Source organism: Eptatretus burgeri, chromosome 5, assembly GCF_056783735.1.
Source record: "Eptatretus burgeri isolate ZD-2024b chromosome 5, Ebu_testis_v1, whole genome shotgun sequence".
NCBI lineage: Eukaryota > Metazoa > Chordata > Myxini > Myxiniformes > Myxinidae > Eptatretus > Eptatretus burgeri.
The window spans coordinates 88,877,019-88,899,058 of record NC_140965.1 but is presented as its reverse complement, the minus strand read 5'-3'; the positions used below and the strand labels follow the sequence as shown (position 1 = coordinate 88,899,058).

The window sequence follows — 22,040 nt, the reverse complement described above, 5'->3', positions numbered from 1 at the left end:
TGGTCTCCTCTGACAACACAGGGATATCATATATATATATATATATATATATATATATATATATATATATATATATATATATATATATATATATATACATACATCTTATATATTATGTCCGAGTTTGTGGTTTCGTGTCGCGCTATCTTCGACTTTGTTCTGCGCTCGAGTAACGTGATATTCGGCTTACATTATCTCAAAGACCATATGAGGTGCATGGTACAAAAAAAAATTAAATAAAATGGTTCTGAAATAGTGAAATCGTATTCCACTTACTGCATTAAAGTAAAATTACTACTGATACTCTGCATCAGTTCCTTTCTCAAACACATCCACCCCAACATGTCGCGCAGAGCGCGGGTTATGCTCGTATATATTTATTTACCTTTGATTTAGGCTGATAGAGAAGTCGATGATAATATAACATGCAGGACAAGGCCATTAGGAAGCATCGGTGACCTTTTTCCATGACTTACAAGGACATATACATGTTATCCACTGGATTTGAACCTTGGTCCCCTGCGTCATGAGCCAGAGTTCAGATGGGATCACGGACAGAGGTTGTTGTTGATTTGAAGATAGTTGTGGACAGTTCTTGTCGAGATATTCTGCCGACTCCCATGGATAACCTTTCTACATCCACTTGCCTCTGTGGTTTAAATTCCTGTTGCTGCTCATTTTCTCCAACTCGCACTTTGAAAGTGTGTGAGTAAGGCCAAACAACCAATGACCTGATGAGTTCAGATAGGCCTTAGTCTTGTGGTTGACTGAAATATACTTGATTTAGTTTTAATACTTTTTAACTCTTGTTTTTGTTGGAGTCACAATTACCTGCGTTGACTGACATATACACACAGGATCAAAGGTTTGTGGTGCATCCTTTGTACTTCATGGTTAGCTCTTTAAGCTGACACTTTGCCTCTGTGAAGTCATCAAGTCTCTTTGAATGGCTGTCAACGACACTGCATGACAATGTTAGCATGAATGCAATTCGTGGTTTGTTGCCTTATCAATGAAAGAAATGCTATTTATGGGCAGGTGTCGCAGCAAATCCTGCAGTCGCGGTGCTGGGATGGCTGGGAAACTAAGCACGCCAACAACACTACAGCACAGGTATGTTCTCCGCAATCTGGAATCTCTTCTTTATGCATTCATCATCTCTTGTCAGTTGAACTTTCTTCACTGTGTGTTCAAAATGTTTTGTCGATTTAATCGACTGGAGTCTTTCATTTAATCAACAGGAGTATGTCCGTTTTTGGCATTCCTAATTATCTTGCAAGGATGGATATAAAGGGAAACTTCAATCCGTAATCCCTGGAGCGCATTCACATCCCTTTTGCTTAATCTATTCATTTACTCTTCAGCCTAGTTTCTTTCTATCTAGACCACATTTAACATAATCTTCACATTATACCGAGCCGAGACAACCCCTCTCTGTGATATATATATATATATATATATATATATATATATATATATATATATATATATATATATATATATATATATATATATAATATGCTCATGGATGGTAATGGCATAAAGGTATGACCCTGATAAATGACATCATGGATTTATTACCGACTAGCAGGGGTGACCGGCACTGCCAGGTTCCTCCTCCCATCCCTTCTCCTCCCTCTGCCTCCTCGAACCACACCCCTCCTTTTTTGGGCTCCTCCTGGCTTTGGGGCTTCCACTCTCTGGGGACATGTACAGTGCAAAAATGCAAGTTATCTCCACAGCTGAATTGTAATACCCTCTGCTAACACCACCGGATGTCGTTACACAATACACATTTACATGGATAATTGTTGTCTACCTTCCATCACGAACCCACGCGACTACAGGTGAAACCAAACAGCCCATGTTCACCACGAGGTCGAACTTGGTCCATGTGCCAAGTTTGCTGACAATTGGCACAGTAGTTTTGTCGTGATTGGTGTTACACACAGACACACAGGCAGACAGATAGACAGAAAATGATATTTATTTATTGCATTACCTGTTCCATCTGTGATTGCAGATGGAACAGCCAGATTAAAATCCCATTTTGAAGGATGGCTTGCTCCACTTTGCAGTGCCTTGTGTCACCACATCCAAATGGATTTACTTCCACTGCCAGTTATTGTCTTTGGTTCAGGAAAGCACCTGTACACCACATCACGTGTAGAAGAGGAACATTGGGAGATATAAAATTTGTACTTTCACGTTAATTAAAAGGAAATTGTCATCAATGGACACATCCACATTGTGCACGCAAGGATTGGAACCTGGCATCTCAGCGTGACAAGTTTGGTGCTCAAATGGGATCGCCAAACAGGCAAACTCCAATTTTTTCTTTCTCTGACAAAACTAATTCTTTGCATTGCAGAAAAGAAAAATTGTGCCCCAATTAGGTTTGCTCGACGTTTCTTTATGAAACATTCTTCTGTTGATAACTTCTAAACTTCAGGTAGTGTCTTCACTTTTAAAACTTGCTTGAATTTGGTAAAGAAGTAATGTTAAGCTCATTGTCCTGTCTCATTTGTACACATGCAAGATCACATGGTGTCTCCCACAAGAGCAATTGTTTGGGTCTGTGTCACGGGCAAATTAAACATTTCCTGCCATAGGCCAAATTGCATTGCCTCATTTGGAGCACACCTGGCCTATCACCACCACATGATGCCCAATGAAAGGTGAGTCTCCATTGGAGATCTCATCTACATCAAGCATTTTGCAATTAATTAATCCATGGTTTGATTATAAACTTTGTTCTTTTGCCCAAATGATGCAACTCTTTGCTAAACAAACAAGTATCTTTTGTGGATGGACAAAAATTGTGAGTTTGAACACATTTCCACAGGATGTAGGTTCTGCTGCAGACATAATCACTGTCTGATTAAACAGCCATAGGTGGTAAAGTGAAGAGCATATGGCAGAGCTGCATTACCAATGTAATCATTGGTTGGCATCCATAAGAAGGAGGAAATTCCTGCTTCGGAAATGCCCCGCTGAGTGCGGTGAGTAATGCAGTGCCATTGTGGTGTTGTGACGTCACTGGTACATGGAGTGCCCTGGGAAGTCATGGCATTCCCCCCAAGCTCAGTGGCTGCGCTTGTCTCGTCTCACAGTTCTGTGTCGTGTCTCATGTTTTCATCTTTACGTGTGTGTGTGTGTGTGTGTGTGTGTGTGTGTGTGTGTGTGTGTGTGTGTGTGTGTGTGTGTGTGTGTGTGTGTGTGTGTGTGTGTGTGTGTGTGTGTGTGTGTGTGTGTGTGTGGGGCAGCTCCACAAGCCTTAGATCCTGTAAATTAAAAATAGAAGTAAAAAAACAGATTATCATGATGGTAATTAAATAAACAAATCATTTACGCTTCATCAGGATATACAAGGAAATTAGACACAGGTGGAGGGCTTTCAGCCCATAATGCCTGTGCCACAACACCAGATCAATTTTCACAACACTAGATCAAAATATAAGAAAAATACAAAATGTTTCTTTTTGTAAAAAAATAAAGTGGTTTTTGTAGGGTATTTTTTCTTTCCAGGGGAGGGGGTATGGTCTGGGGTAAAAAAATAAACGAACACACACACACACACACACACACAACATTAACCACACAACACCCCTTGATGAGACCCCCACCAACAGCACTCTGGACGCACGCACACAATCACATATCAATTGCTCAAGCTACATAAAAGTCCTGCCAACAACCCAATACCCCTCCATCTCCAATACTTCTAGGTACCTATCCAATTCCAATTTAAACTCATCTACTATTTTTGCTGCTACTACCTTTCCAGGGAGGCCATTCCATGCATTAACTACTTTCTGAGTAAAAGACCCCTGCCTTACTATGGTCTTAACTCTCTGGCCCCTGGTCCTATCACTGTATACTCTGCTGAGTAATTCTTCTGCACATATTTTATCTATACCTTTCATTATCTTAAACATCTCGATCATATCTCCTCGTAACCGCCTCCTTTCTCGTGAATAAAGCCCTGTCTCCTTCAGCCGCTCCTCATAGCTGAGTCTAGCTAGGCCCAGAATCAATCTAGTAGCCCTGCGCTGAACCCTCTCTAGGGCAGCTATGTCCTTCCTAGGTTGTGGTGACCAAAACTGCACACAATATTGTAGATGTGGCCTCACTACTAAATTCCTATACAATGTTAAAACCACCTGTATTGATTTAAAATTGATCCCCCCTGAATACAACCTAAAACCATATTTGCTTTACCTATAGCTAGCTGCCTGGCACTGTCTGAAGCCTTGGCTTAGCATCAGGTGTGCTTGTACAGTATCGTATTTATTTATTGGACATCCTACGGATGTAAATGAACACTCCTTCTACTCTACAGGCGTTGCATATCACGTGCAGTGATTTTACCCTCCCTGCACCTTGTATTTATTGCAATTTAAAAAACGTTCCTGTACACCACCCATGAGGCTCGGTTTTCAAGTCACCATCTGCAATTCCAATTGAAGAGACATAATTCGTCTTTTATGAAAAATGTTTTTCAAGTTTTTTTTTTATCCTCAAAATTAGACAATTGTGAGCACACAGTCGTGTTGAAAGATTGGCCTTTAAAACCCGACTCAAACCATTCTTATGAAGGGGGACAGACACATATGCACTGTGCTGATGGAAGATAGGCTGTACGCAATTAACCAGTCTTTCCCCACTCGCAATCTGCAAAATATATTCACCAGCAAAGTGGGTTTAAATGACAAGGTTCTTGAGACAAGGTTCATTGGGGAGTCAACCTGATTTGAAAGATTCATTATAAATCTTATTTCAAACTAATGTTATTGCTACCTTTTATTTTCTATATACCATTACAATCCTCATCACACTAAGGAAAATGAGTTTAGAATTTCTTTGTATACTACACTGGGGGAACCTCACGAGAAACATCCCGGTCCCTTCAGGAGCAGCCTGGGGGAGGGCAAAGGATAGTGGGGGAGGTGGGGCAAATATATTTTGTGCTGTGGCTCATAATGCCCCCTGTCTGCAGCAGGCTTCAGTAAACTACACATGTACTGTGGCACGTGCACATGCGAAAATCGTAAGTTGTCTACCCCTTCCCATCGTGGGGGTGAGGAGGGAGTGGTGGTTTGTGCCTATGACCCGGGTACTACCAACACGTATGCAAAATTTAGTGGAGCTCAGCCAAGCCTTGTTTTTACCTCCGCCAACGAAGGTGAAGGAGGCTATGTTTTCATCCCCTTTCTGGCTGTTTGTCTGTGTACAGGATATCTCAAAAAGTTTGGATGGATGTGGATGAAATTTTGTGGACAGGTTCCGTGTGTGATAAGGATAAACTGATTAGATTTCGGTGAAGATCCGGATCCGAATACTAGAATTTTTAAAGTGATTCTTCACCATTGAGAGATAAGGGCCAAAAACGATACACAGCCTGATATTTAAAAAATGTATTGGGCCTGATATGTTCTCGTGGACCAAGCATCAGGTGACATAGGTATGCGTTCTATCGAGTGCCCTTCTCGTTAGGGTACCCAGTCAAATGGACTGGGTAACCTATTGTTTTTCTTCTGTTTATTTCTTATTTCCTTATTCTTTTTCCGCCAGCAATTTGCGGGTTCTTTCGCTTTAAAAATCATTTTCTCTGGAACGGTAAGTCCGATCGACACAAAATTTTCACCATAGTATGTATCTTTTTTGAAAGCAAACTTAATTGATAATTGTGAGGTCATAGGTCATGTGGTACGGGCGCCATCTTGAAAAAAACGATAAACTTTGGACCTCTGTATCTCTGAAACTGTGCAATGGAAAAAAAATTGCTTCATACATTTTAATGAACTTCCCATCGGGAATACGGGTGATTTTTCCTGACGTCATCAGTGAAGTCATCCCGACGTCAACCCGGTGACGTCATTCTGAGGATTAATTGGGTGGGTTTTCCTGACGTCATCCTGGTGAAAATTCGTCAAGTAGAACGCTGCATAGGAAAAATCTGACATTTCTTGAGCCTCATCTACACAACAATTAACTGTAAAAAAAAAATAATAATCATGACATCATAGGTGACATGGTTTGGCAGCCATCTTGTTTTCAATTTTTTTTAATAAAAAAATCTTCTTCTCCAGAACGGCTGGACAGATTGAGGCGAAACTTTAAACGCACATTCCCCATGACATCCTTTTCAAGTTTGTTAATTTCTCAATGATAGGTCACATGGTTTGGTGGCCATATTGAATTTACCTTAAAACCTTCAAACATCTTCAACAGAAGGCTCAACAGATCAAGTGGAAACTTCACAAGTGTATTTTCCTTGGGTAGGGGATATAAGTTTATTAATAAATAATTGATAGGTCACATTGTTTGGCAGCCATGTTGGATTTAAGAAAAATATTAAATAATGTTTTCTCTGGAATTACTAAACCCATCGAAGCAAAAATTTGCATCCATCATCTACCTTGTATGTCGACATACATGGTAAAAAATATGACATCACAAGTCACATGGTTTGGCGGCCATCTTGGATAGAAAAACGCACCTTATCCGATTAACACGAAACTTCAGAAACCTGTTCCGCTACATGATATGAAACAGAATTTCAATTTCTGATGTCATAGGTCACATGGATCGTCAGCCATCTTGGATTGAAGATTAATAAATTAAAAAAATCTCCAGAACAGCTGGACAGATTAAGGCAAAAATTCACACACACACTTTCCCCAAGACATCCTTTCACAAGTTTGTTAATTTCTTATTGATAAGTCGCATGGTTCGGTGGCCATATTGAATTTACCCTAAAACCTTCAAAGATCTTCTCTAGAACGGCTGGACAGATTGAGGCAAAACTTTACACCCACATTCCCCATGACATCCTTCTACAAGTTTGTTAATGAATAATTGATAGGTCACATGGTTTGGCAGCCATGGTCGATTTAAGAAAAATATGAAATAATGTTTTCTCTGGAACTGCTTAATCTATCGAAGCGAAAATTTGCAACTGTCATCTAAGGTCTTATCTGCACACATGGAAAAAGTATGACATAACAAGTCACATGGTTTGGCAGCCACCTTGGATAGAAAAACGTACCTTATCTGATTAACAAGAAACTTCACACACGTGTTCCAGTTCATGATTGGAGGCAGAATATAAATTTATGATGTCATAGGTCACATGGTTCGTCAGCCATCTTGGATTGAAAATTAATAAATTTCAAAAATATTCTTCTCCAGAACGACCGGACAGATTGAGGCAAAAATTCACACACACTTTCCCCAAGACATCCTTTCACAAGTTTGTTAATTTCTAATTGATAGGTCACATGGTTTGGCGGCCATATTGAATTAACCCTAAAACCTTCAAACATCTTCTACAGAATGGCTCAACAGATCAAGTGGAAACTTCATAAAAGTATTGCTCAAGGGTGGTGAATATAAGTTTGTTCATGAATAATTGATAGGTCACATGGTTGGGCAGCCATGTTGAATTCAAGAACAATATTAAATATTGTGTTCTCTGGAACCACTTATCCTATTGATGCGAAACTTTGCGACTATCATTTAAGTCTCACGTTGTATCAAAGGCGGACGTCTGGGTACCCGGTCATCACTGCCAGCAGTTATAAAGTGGCAATTATAGTTTTTCTATAATTGTGTTTCACATACATACACACGTGTTCACAATGGCAATTCACAATCAGAGAAATGCTTTATTACCCTGCATACCCAAAGTGGAAAGCAAGGTTAAGCAATTGGTTCACTTCTGTTGTCTGTGTGCCTGTCCACAAACATCAGTTTATGTTCGAGGGACAACTTAATTTCAATTGAATGTTATATTTTGAACATGAATTGGAACATGAATCAGAAAACAAACATGTCGTTTAGCAGTGCTTTGGTCCTGAATTTGTCCTGATTGCACATGTGCAAAAAGGAGTGAGATAATGTTTTTTTCCTCTCTCTGTCTGCCTGTCTGCAAGTCAAACAAATTTGAAAATCATTCCAAACAGGAAACTTACTCTTTTTACGGACATAAAGGACACAAACAATAGGCACGAATAACTAACGTAACATGTAAAATAAGGTGGTTTAACAAAAAATGCTGTTTCAATGGTGGTAAACTTCCAAAACAATTTTTTTTTACTACTTTTAAAATCTTTATTTCATTTCAATTGAATTTTTTTACTTGAAGAGTGCAGAACACAAATCGTCTTCTTGTCACTTTCAAAACCTTTCCCTTGAGCAAGATTTGGAAAAATATTCATGCACTGAGGGTAGAGGAACAAAGAGAACATCTATGAGATTCAACATTCACACAATCATGCCCTGAGGGCACAATAGCCGTTTTTAGGTTGTTTCTCCAAAATAAGCTCAAACAGTGGGTCTCGGTGTCTGGCTGTCCATCTGTCCGTATGTACGTACATCCCTCCATTAACATTTTACTAAAACACCTCCTCACAAACTACCCCACAGATATGGACCAAATTTGGTACAATCCATCAAAAGAGAAAGGTCTCATGGGGTTGTTTTCTTCCCATCCGGATCCACCCCGATAAGAGGCTGAAAAGGGGGGTTTCACCTCAAATGCAGGTAATTTATTTTAAAATCTCAGAAGTCGATGGCCAGATGCAGACCAAATTCTTCATGAAACATAAGGACCATGCCGTTAACTTAAATTGTGCTCCCCTAGACTGTACAACTTCAGGAATGCGGGACATGGCCTCTTCCCCCTAATCCCTCATTTGTACCTCGCCTGTTAGGGAAATAACTGTCAGTCCCCCACAGGGCTATTTATTACATTCTGCATTCTGACAAATATGGCGGCACATAGTGCTGTGTATTTATCATCACATCTGTTGTGCAAGGTTCACAAACAAAATAAATGAAGATAGTGCTTGGAAACGCAAAGCAAGTGTTTAAAAGACTTATCCCATGTCCTTTTTCTCAAGACTGCATGGGTAAGGTGTTCTATGAACTCTCTAGTTTAATATAGTGGGATGTCACATTTATTCTGTGTAATTTCCATCCTCGCTTCAATGCAATTCGTTGAGTGCCCAATGAACTTGTTATTCCAGCACAGAAGCTATCTTTCTGAAGTATCCTTAATGTTCTGTTCACCTCTTCAGTGGATGCAAATCGTTTTCCCCTAATCTTAAAGTATTTTTTTCTTTATGTTTATACAATTTCTTGCTGACTGCATGTACTTTCTTCTTCTGCATCACTACTAATTTTACAAGAGTTTAGACGAACTTTTCAGCCACACTTTCTGCAATAGTTATATCCTTGGTGCTTTCTTCCATTGAGCTTGCAGGATGGCTTTTAGGTATGCCAACCTACTTTTGAGGTGTTTAGCCTGGGTTTCAATTCCAAGACAAATAAACTTATCTCAGAGTGTAGTTGTCGTCTCAGCAGCAGTTTCTCCATGATAAACAAATTCACATTCCCAGGAAGTTTGATTGTCACAGTCATGTGAATGGCCGTCTTCTGCTATGAAAGGGCATCCATGACTGGATGCCATTATTTTGATTCCTGTTAAAAAATAATCAAACATGTCACAAAATAATGAAACAATGTACTTATAATCTTGCAATCACCTATAACTTTTACTTGAAATGTTACAAGCTGGATGACAGACCTTTTCAGATGACCCTCGCACATATTTCATTAGATCTGCATTGAATTATTAAAACACCATTGCAAAGTCTCCATTAATCAAATTTTTATGAAGATCTCTTCTGTTCCCGAGTTTAACCAGACTCGGTTGTCTAATGTTTAGGGTTAGTGTTAGGGTTAGTCTGGGTTTGGTTATCGGTGAAGCACTGCTATCCTGTCATCTCACAGACAGGGTGATTCATCAATGTATGTCCAGTTCCTTGGACGGACGTCAAACTGGCATTAGTTGGTGGACATTAAAGAGCCAAAGCTCAAAGAGTAGACGAGCTATAACTCGCACACTGAACAAATTTCAAATTCCTGCCCTAACCTGTAGTGGGCATTGCATCACCAGCACAGTCACAGCCCTAAGCCAATGATGCTACTGACATCCATGTGCTGCATACGAAAGAAGAAGAAGACGTTGATGTTTAAATCTTCCTCTTTATCATTGCATCTCATTGCATACATTGCATTCCCAAAATAACATATTGCTTGAGTCACGAGTGCAACTCTTGATGTTGATTTATTTATTGTTTGCCACTGTCGGACCCCGGAATTAGCGGGGGATACCTTCATGGAAAATGCCACGATGTTGAATCCGAGAATGTCGGGTCATTGGTCCAATGAGAAAAATGGGGATGAGTTCTTGGCATTTCATGATTCATAAAGGAAAATTAAAAATCCCATGAAAAAAACTGCGAATAAGTGAAGCTCAGGGTTGCGAATGTAGAAGCAAGTCAGAAAAACCGTGAATACATCCATAAAAATATGAAAACTATGAATATGTCCGCAAAAAAACCCCAAAAACATGAATACGTGAAGCACATAGAATCAGGTCACATTTTATGAACGGAGACGTTTCATAAATGGAGACTCCATTTATGAAATGGAGACGGTTGATCCGCTGTGGCGACCCCCTAACGGGAGCTAGCCGAAAGAAGAAGAAGAAATGTCGGGGTTTGACAGTATTATCATTGTAATTCTTGTAAATGTCCTGACCGTACATATGATAGTGTACATTCTGCTCTGAGCTTTGGATCACTGTAGAAGAAAAGATCTATCTCACCATCATTGTCGTCCACAAGTGTACGTGTGTTTTCAGATGAACAGCCGGCTTAACAATGTTTGTGAAGGATCGTGCTCCCCAGTCTAGTGCTAACAATGATGCTGTGACAGGCATCACTTATTGTCGTGTGTGTGTGTGTGTGTGTGTGTGTGTGTGTGTGTGTGTGTGTGTGTGTGTGTATGTGTGTGTGTGTGTGTGTGTGTGTGTGTGTGTGTGTGTGTGTGTGTGTGTGTGTGTGTGTGTGTCAGTGTGGCATTGCAAGTTGTCAGGAATAACTAAATCCATTTATTGATGACAGTGGAACCGTCATATCCGGCACAATACTGTATCCTGTTATGTTGACAATCTTTTGTCCCACTGAGATTGCTTGAGGAGTCACTGCTAGTGGTTGATAGCATGTGCTCCAGGGCTGATTCAGACAACAATTTAGAATTTGGCCACGGTATACCAGCAAACAACTGCCCCACTCTTCCAAAAGACAACATGAGATGAAAAAGCCCATCAGAAAGTGCTGACAGATAGGACGCAAGCTCAATATCCGATGCAACAGATGGCACATTTATTGATGCAATGCCCTGTTTGTGAAATAACAGGATCACATTTTATAATTTGGTCAGGATTTGATCCTAGATTGCATAGCTTCAAGATGACCATACTGCATTTGAACTTTCCGAACAACCCCTTCTGCCAGGGATTGAACCCACAACTACCCCTCGAGGTATTGTTCGGACATCTCATTTTATACTTATTTACACTGAGCTCAATTCCTGAAAAAATACACCAATTCCCAACTTTTACTGGGAATTCACAGGTCTCACATTAAGCTGGCTATCCTGGCCATGGTGTACACATTGTGGATGTTAAGGTTCCCACAATCTGCAGTCACTTAAATATCTTTAATGCTGAGGCCAAGTTCCCATTTCTACGAGGAGCTTGTTCATAAATCACTTCAATGTGAAAGTTACCTTTAATAAAGTTACCTGTTTCACTTTACAAGTCTAACTCACAAAACTTTTACGATGATGATTTGATTGTGAAAACGTACAAACTCTGAAACCCAGGCGATGTTGCTTTTAAACCCCCTTGTACCAGTCTGCCCTCTGCTGTGCCATTCTGTTTGACTCTGAATCCCAACATCATTATTATTTCATTTAGATCCATCCATCTCTTGGATTGGTGGATGAAGTGGTGGGGTTATATAGATTTGCAAATTGGGACATACTGTGTTTATTGATTATCTAATTGCATCAATTGTATGTATGTATATACCATGTGAGGATGAAGGAGACGGCGCAACACCCAACAAATAATATGCTTATTATAGCTGTATTAAAGAAACCAAAATGAATTTTCCACCAATTTTAATGCATGGAATTTCAATATTTGGTGTGAGGATATTTTTTCATTCAAAACAGATTTCCATCTTGGAAAATCCACTGGGAGATTGTTCCATGCATTCCTGCAATGTTTCCCATAATTCGTCTTTTGATTATGGTTGTTTTTTGTTTTTCTATCTGTTCAAATAATCCTAGACAGCTTCTATGCTGTTAAGGAAAGAACTTTAAGGGGGGGGGAATTCTAATAGTTCTTGATACCTGACTGATTTTCTTTGTAAATATGTGTGAACGACATTTGCAGTGTGTTTGTGGTCGTTGTCATGCTGGGAAAACAAAGTTGTCTCAAATTAACCTACTTCCTCAATGGGATACCATGGTGGATGAGGACATGCTTGTACTTGTCAGCATTCGTTATTCCTTCAGTTCTCACCAACTCACCAATGCCTGTTGCAGAAAAACATCCCCAAACTTGAAGAGAGCCTCCATCATGCTTTGCAATAGGCTGTGGACACATATCCTTTAATACTTCTCACCAATCCTCCTTCTGATATACTGCCTTCTTTTCTAAAAATTCCAAACAACGACTAGTCACTCCAAAGTACTATTTCCCACTGATTAGCATCCAAACTCTGATGTTATTGGACATATTGTCTCTTTGCTTTCTTTCCATTATGCAGAAAGGGTGTTTTGACAGTGACTCACCCATGGAGATAACTTTTGATAAAGGGGCTGTCACACCTTGACGTTTTAGCCAGCGTATGGCAAGGTATCAAAATGTATGTAAAACGCTGGCGTACGCTGAACTATTGATGTTTTTTTTAAGTTTTGGGCGTATAATAACGTGTTGGACGTATGCATAACATATTAGTAACGTACACAGAACGTTTCAATCACATATAGATAACTTATACCAACGAATGTTTGGCGTGTTGTCGGCGTTCACAACCTATGCCCAACAATAGCCTAACTTATACATAGCGCGGCAGCGTATCGCCGACGATCACGTGGCGTAGGCTATTCATAGGCTGCGGCTCGACGATTCGAATCATAACCGTACTAGACCTTGAAGTGTGAAGCCGCTGTCACATCTTGACGTTTTAGCCAGCGTATGCCCATGTATGAAAAATTTCCCGAACCAAGCGGGCACACGTCGAATACGTTATGGGTAAGTTTTGTATATGTTAGGAGCACGTGTTTCGACTTATGAGTAACTCACAAGTAACGTGTGTTGACCTGTGTCAACGATCGCGAAACGTGCCTACAACTTATGGCCAGCGTTAAGTGGAACGTGTGAGTCATACGCTGGCATACATCGGAAAATTTCAAGCATGGGACATTTGTCTAACAGCTCAGCGTACTACGCCGTATGCCAGCGTACTACGATGTATGCCAGCGTACTACGACGTATGCCAGCATACTACGACATATGCCAGCGTACTACGACGAATGCCAGCGTTCTACGAAGTATGCCAGCATACTACGATGTATGCCAGCGTGCTCTTAACGTATACAAACTTACCCATAATGTATTCGACGTCTCTCTACGACATGTGATTTGATGAGTTATGGACCGAGTAACATGCCGCATTTAATCTATATACTACATACCCAGTTGACTTTTCTCCTGGGGTAACTATCAGTATCAATTGAATTGGTGTCTAAATAACCTGACAACGAAATAATAAATGTTCACACCATGAAAATACCACTACACTCGCAGCACGGATGAATAACGTGTTCAAGATCACCTGCAGTACCTGCAGCACAACACACCTTTACATCAGCCTAGATATCACATGTTAAATAACATGGGATTGTCAGTTCAATGGAGTTTATAAGTTATTTAAGACATATTGTTGTGGAAATGACTACTGTGGGATCAAAGATCCTTCGTACATGTTTTAGATCAGGGTATTATCTTCAAACATGTCAAGCAGATTGAGGTCTCTGAAAACACATTTGCGACATCTTGTGTGGCGATAATCGTCTTCATGATTAATTTCTGGGACAAGTACCATTTGGAAATTCAAAGATTGATGTTTAAGGATGGGGGAGTGCTCCCTTAAGTTTAAGGAAGGTTTTAAGGAAAAAAAAAATTCAGAATATTTGAATATGCAACAATCGTCCTCAAATTAAGGTTGCCCGTTAGGGAGAACTTGAGGAATATTGAAGTAAATCCCCAAATCTTTCTTTAACAATGTTTTATGCAACAGGGCATCATCTTTAAATGTTGCTTTCAGTATTGGAGCTGTTTTGCTGAGCTTCTCTGGCCTTCCAATTTGTTTTCTGGAAATACCTGATTTTGGGGACATTTCTCTCTGGGATTGCTTTCTTGGGTTAAATCGATTACTTTGAGGCTCTTCGAGTTTGATATTTTGGGTATGGTGCGGGTATATAATACAGGTATTGCAAGAGAGAAATTACGAATTACTAAAATATATATATATATATATATATATATATATATATATATATATATATATATATATATATATATATATATATATATATATTGCAGTGTAAGACTTTTGGATTATTTGGAGATGAAAAAAAAAGAACAAAAAAAACAGCCAAAATCAAAAGACAAACAACAATGAGCAATCAGAGATTGCATATCCTCACCCAGACTTATTTCATGCAATTTTATAGAAGTACTCACATTCTAATTGTACATACTTTACACATGCACTCACATTCCAATTCTACATACTTTATAGAAGGATGCACATTCTAATTGTACACACTTTACACACGTACTCACATTCTAATGGTACATACTTTAAGCACGTAGTCACATTTTAATTGTACATGCTTTATAGACATACACACATTCTAATTGTACATACTTTATGCACATACACACATTGTAATTGCACATGCTTTATAGACATAAACACATTCTAATTGAACACACGTTATACACGTACTCACATTCTAATTGTACATACTATGTATACATACACACATTCTAACTGTACATACTTTTTAGATGTGCACACATTCTAATTGTACATGCTTTATAGACATACTTACATTATAATTGAACACACTTTACACACGTACTCTCATTCTAATTGTATAAACTTGAAACACATACATTCTAATTGTACATACTTTACACACGTACTGACATTCTAATTGTACACACTCGACAAACTTACATACATTTGAATGATGCATACTTTATGGATGTACACACATTCTAATTGTACATACTTTTGCATGTACTTACATTCTAATTGTACATACTTTACACATCTGCTCACATTCAAATTGTACATAGTTTATACATGTACACATTTATTTGTACAAACTTTATACATGTACTCACATTCTAATTGTACATACTTTATACATGTACTCACATTCTAATTGTACATACTTTATACATGTACTCACATTCTAATTGTACATACATTATGCATGTATTCACATTCTAATTGTACATACTTAATAAATGTACTTACATTCTAATTGTACATACTTTACACATGTGCTCATATTATAACTGTACAAACTGTATACATGTACTCACATTCTAATTGTACATACTTTATACATGGACTCACATTCTAATTGTACACACTTTATACATGGACTCACATTCTAATTGTACATACTTCAAACACATACTCACGTTATAATTGTACATACTTAATACATGTAATCATTCTAATTGGATGCACTTTATACATGTACTCACATTCCAATTGAACATACTTTACACATGTACTCACATTCTAATTTTACATACTTTATACATGTACTCGCATTCTAATTGTACATATTAAATACATGTACTTGCAATCTAATTGTACATACTTTATCGACGTACTTACATTGTAATTGTACATACTTTATACACGTACTCATTCTAATTGTACGCACTTTATACATGTACTGACATTCCAACTGAACATACTTTACACATGTACTCACATTCTAATTGTACATATTATAAACATGTACTCACATTCCAACTGAACATACTTTACACATGTACTCACATTCTAATTGTACATACTTCATACATGTCCTCACATTATAATTGTACATATTAAATACATGTACTTGCAATCTAATTGTACATACTTTATCGACATACTCACATTGTAATTGTACATACTTTCCACATATACTCACATTCTCATTGTACATACTTTATCGATGTACTCACATTCTAATTGTACATACTTTATACATCTACTCACATTCTAATTGTACAAACTTTATTAACGTCCTCACATTCTAATTATACATAATTTATAGATGTACTCACGTTCTAATTGTACTTTATACATGTACTCACATTCCAACTGAACATACTTTACACATGTACTCACATTATAATTGTACATACTTTATACATGTACTCACATTCTAATTCTACAAATTAAATACATGTACTTGAAATCTAATTGTACATACTTTATCGACGTACTCACATTGTAATTGTACATACTTTCTACATATACTCACATTCTAATTGTACATACTTTATACATGTTATCACATTCTAATTGTACATACTTTTATACATGTACTCACAATCTAATTGTACAAACTTTATAAATGTCCTCACATTCTAATTGTACATAATTTATCGATGTACTCACATTCTAATTGTACATACTTTATAAATGTACTTACATTTTAATTGTACATACTTTACACATGTGCTCATATTATAACTGTACAAACTGTATATATGTACTCACATTCTAATTGTACACACTTTATACATGGACTCACATTCTAATTGTACATACTTCAAACACGTACTCACGTTATAATTGTACATACTTAATACATGTAATCATTCTAATTGGACGTACTTTATACATGTACTCACATTCCAATTGAACATATTTTACACATTTACTCACATTCTAATTGTACATACTTTATACATGTACTCACATTCTAATTGTACATATTAAATACATGTACTTTGAATCTAATTGTACATACTTTATCGACATACTCACATTGTAATTGTACATACTTTCTACATATACTCACATTCTAATTGTACATAATTTATCGATGTACTCACATTCTAATTGTACATACTTTATGGAGGTACTCCATCAAAAAAAGAAAACGTGTACTACTGGTTACCACTCGGTGGCATTTGTGGTCTACATTGGCACATTCTATGCAAACAAACAGACAAACAAATGGACGCAAATGCAATCCCATCTCCTTTGGTGATGGTAATTATGGGAACTATTGCAGAATACATTGAACAACCTCACAGTGGAATTTCTCCAGAGATTGCAGGAAAGCATTCCAAAAGGTAAATCTGCTTTTTCACATGAAAAAAGGGTGGTCACACCAAATATTGGAATTTCCTATAATAATATTGTAAAATACGATTCAAGTTAATTTCTTCAAACAAAATATGATCATTATAACACCTTTTATTCATGGAAATATGCCAATGTTACAAAAAATGTTTATTTTCAAGGTGGCCTAAGACTTTTGCACAGTACTGAGCATCCATCCAACACACCATCCATTCTTCCATCCCAACTAAAAAAGAACCATACATACATGCATCCAAAAAACCATCTTTCCATCCCTCTATCCATCCATCCATCCATCCATCCTTCCACACATACAACCACTCATCCTTAAGTATATGCAACTATTCCTCCAACAAACCATCTTTCCAAACATACAAGCATCCATCCATCCATACATCAAATAAACAACACATACAAACATACATATATCCATACACACATACATACATACATACAACCATCCCAGATCAGTCCATCAACACCGACATACAACTTATGCCAGCATACTAGCCAGCGTATGACAAAGTATGAAATTGGCGTGGATCAAACTGGCGTGGATGTGGACTGGTACAAGGCCTGTGGGCGGGCTGTGGATGGCGCGTTCTAACTGACCTCCCTGATCATCTCTGTCAGTGAGGAATGATAATATCTGGGGCTTTTCAATGCACAGAGTAAGTTTAAAATGATGATATCCATCCTTCCATCCAACAAACTGACCAACCAACCAGTGACAATATCATATGATCATTATGACTTTCAAAAACAACAACAAAAACTCACTTTTTATTTAAAAAAAAAACCAAACTCGACTTTCAAAATGATGTAAACCACCCCAGAATGCTCAGTGCAGAAGCGCAGAAACCCTGGGAAGCTGGTGTGTTTGGGGGTAACGTAAAGTACTCATATATTTTGTGTAAAAGATATGGGTTGTGATTTAAAATGGTTCAGAAAGCTTATAAAGTAAGCCAAAAATACTTGGAAATGTACAGGTGAGAAAGGAATGTGCCTCTGCACAACAAAATAATTGGATAAATTTATCAGTTCATGCGAAAAGCTGAGATCTCGCAGCTTTCCGTACTGCAAACTGGCGTGGATGTGGACTGGTACAAGGCCTGTGGGCGGGCTGTGGATGGCGTGTTCTAACTGACCTCCCTGATCATCTCTGTCAGTGAGGAATGATAATATCTGGGGCTTTTCAATGCACAGAGTAAGTTTAAAATGATATTTATTTTTATTATTATTATTATTATTATTATTATTATTATTATTATTACGTTTAGGAGGTGGGTGAGGTGGTGAGTGTTGACTGAGCTGTGACTGCCATTTATGTATGTCTCTGTGTGTGTACATATATGTATATATATATATATATATATATATATATATATATATATATATATATATATATATATATATATTGTTTGGTCATCCAGGGCCACAAGATAAATTATACTAGATTCTTGCATCTGTTGGTAAAAGGAGAATCGTCCTTCTATGTGAGGACATGTATGTTATATCCACTGTTGCCTCCAGCTAATTTTTATTAACAGGAAATGGTATGAACCCAACACCTCTCATCCATGGATATTTCTCATATTCACTCTGTTGCCCTTGAGTTCAATTTATATTTAGGAACAGAACAATTATGGTTAACCATCTCAAAATTGGCACTCTTTCATCCTCGTTCTAAAAATAATGTTTAAAAGATGATTCGAATTACATATTGCACACAAGCAATGGCAGGTTAAAAGTTCCGAGCAGAATCGAGTCACTGAAAACGCCAAAAAAAGCAAAGCGCAAAAGGCCTCGCTGAGCATTCATATGTCATTTTGAAAGTCCTGTATTTTTCAAGTACAGTGCAGCACATCTTAAGAAAATGGAAGAGAATAGTGTAAATGAAAAAAATGCTTAAGGTTAATCTTGAAAAGATGTGTTGAGAAAAGGTTATTCAATCTTTCATTTCATAGATTTCCCAAGTCGATCAATCATATAACTTTGAAGCACAAATTTATCTAATCATCGATTCCTGTTACATCATCCCACTCAGAATTGTGGTACTTTTTTATCTGGAGCATAAAATTTGTTTATTTGAAGTATTTTTTTTCATTAAATTAGAGCATCTGTGACCATGAACTGACATTATGTAATTTATGGTAGGTGGACTGTAAGGGGTCCTGCGTGACACACGGCTGGGATGATAATAATTATCGGAGAAAGGAACAATATGTTCTTCGGAGTGGAATGAGGTATGGGGTGGAGGTGTGTATATTGTTTTTCATTTTTTTACCTTTAACACACCCAGGAATTTCTTTCTTTCCCAAGGCTTTAAACATGCACATGTCGAATGTTAGCATCACCACCGGGGTCGCCAGATGGCGCGAGCAGTTAATTATCGATTTATGAATCAATATACACATTAATATTGCCTCGTACATTATGGCCTTGCAAATGGCATGAAGTTGGTCAAGATTTAAATTTAATGCTTTGAGCAATATTACATGTCCAGCACCAGCATTTCTGCCAACTCAATTGTGACATCATCAGGTAAGAGTAATTGCCTAGGGTTTCAGGCATTGTCATGTGATATTATATCACATTATGTTTCTGTCATGCATTATGGTTCGTGCTTGTACTTCTGTTTTTAACTCTCTTTTTGATAATTTTCTTAATGAACAGAGTACATGTTATGCAAAGGTAACCGTGTGCTTTGCGAACGTGTAATTTTTTAAAAAATAGATGTGTAACAAGAGTCAGGTGAAAATGATCAAAGACTTAGATTTTCAACTTGGGGAATGGATTTAATTTTTTGCTCATGGCTCAGCTTATCGAGGAACTGAATAAGAAAGGACAGCAGGTTCATAATTGCACATGCACAAACAAAAACAAGAGGAAATAGAAGGGCACTCAGTACATTGATATAGAAGATAGAATATAGAAAATATATATATATATATATATATATATATATATATATATATATATATATATATATATATATATATATATATATATATATATATATATATATATATATATATATAGAAGAGTGCACCAGGCGTAGTGGCGTGCACCTGTAATCCGGTTACTCGGAGGCTTGGGTTGGAGGATCGCTTGAGGACGGGTGCTCTGCACTAGGCCATGCTATGAGAGGGTGTAGGGCAGCCCGGAATCATGGCGAAACCCAATCCTTATCCATGTGTCGTAACAGGCGACCAGGGTTGCATCAGGAACGGCATCCGGCGTAAAACCTGTGCCAAATCAGAATGCGGATCATAATGGATGATCCGCTGTGGCGACCCCTAACGGGAGCAGCCGAAAGACGACCATATAAATAGAAGAGCGCATACCTCTGCCACACAATGCCTGATCCACGAGAACATATCAGGCCCAATACATTTTGAAAGATCATGCTACACAATGCTACATTGTTTTTGGCCCTTTCTCTCAATGGAGAAGAATAACTTTAAAAAATAAATAATTCTCGTATCCAGATCCAGATTCGGATCTTCACTAAAATTGAATCAATTCTTCCTTGCCATACACCCAATATGTCCACCAAGTTTCATTTGAATCCGTCCTCTAGTTTTTGAGATATCGTGCTATGTAGCATTTTGGCCGATGTGTACCTCAAAAATAATTATTGGTTGAATTCAGTGCCCTGACATATAAATCCTCTTCAAATTTCAAGTCAATCGGATGAAAATTGAGAATTTTATAAATACCACCGTTGTTGTTGCCTTGGGCCAATGTTGACGTTTTAGTCGATGTTGACCTCAAAAATAATTCACAGGTTGAATTCAGTGACCTGAAGTTTAAATCCTCTTCAAATTTCATGTCAATCGGATGAAAATTGAGGATTTCAGAAATTTGACAAATTTGTTGACCTTTGGCCTATGTTGACCTTTTGACCTCAAAAACAATAAGCTTCTTCCTCATGACAAACTCTACCATGTGGTGAAGTTTCATGACGATCGGTTTTAAATTCTGACCTGTAGGAGACAAACAGACAAACAAACAGACAGAATAACAAAATTGACTGACCAATATACTGAAAAAAATCTTCGATTTTGCAAGTAACAAAGGCAAACACACAGAAAGGGGTGAAAACATAACCTCCTTCACCTTCGGTGGCAGAGGTTATAAAAGAAATAAGAGTAACAATGGCCCAGAGAAGAAGGGGCTTAAGAGGTCGCTCAGTCTGAAACGTGTCCAAATGGTCAAAAATCTGCAGGTATCTCGTCTAAATGGGTATGAGGGGAGGGGGAGTTTGCACATTAAAGGTGTGAAGGTCCAAAAAGGGTGTTAAGGGTCCAGAAGATCAAAAGGGATCTTAGGGGAATAAAAACCTCAAGGGTCTTAGGGGTCTAAAGTGTATTAAGGGACTAAAAAGGGTCAACTTGGTGAATGGAGTTAATTTTTTGCAAATGTCTAGGCTTGTAGAGGAACTGAATAAGTCCTTTTATAGACCTTGTGGTGGGGGGGGGTGGGGGCGACAACCCGAAGCGATGTGTCATCACCCAAATCGGGCACTCTGGTTGGGCCCCGGCCAGCACACGGCCCAGCCATGATGGCCGGAAGTGGCTCCACTTTACATCTGGCAAGATGATTCCAAGCTGCGGAATCATCCCACTCCAAACACCGCGACACGAATCGCCCTGCACCGAACCCCCGGGCCATGCCCCGGCGACCGGCGGTCGCCACAGGTGTGGGACGCTA

General features: G+C 38.2%; 1 protein-coding gene across 1 annotated transcript in view; it reads left to right on the top strand.

Moving 5' to 3' along the window:
• Positions 1-22,040, top strand: part of LOC147026919 (IQCJ-SCHIP1 readthrough transcript protein-like) — a 215,288-nt gene that overhangs the window by 15,967 nt on the left and 177,281 nt on the right. The window contains 1 exon segment of the mRNA XM_085883595.1: positions 1,039-1,113. Coding sequence (XP_085739721.1) covers positions 1,039-1,113 — 75 coding nt within the window.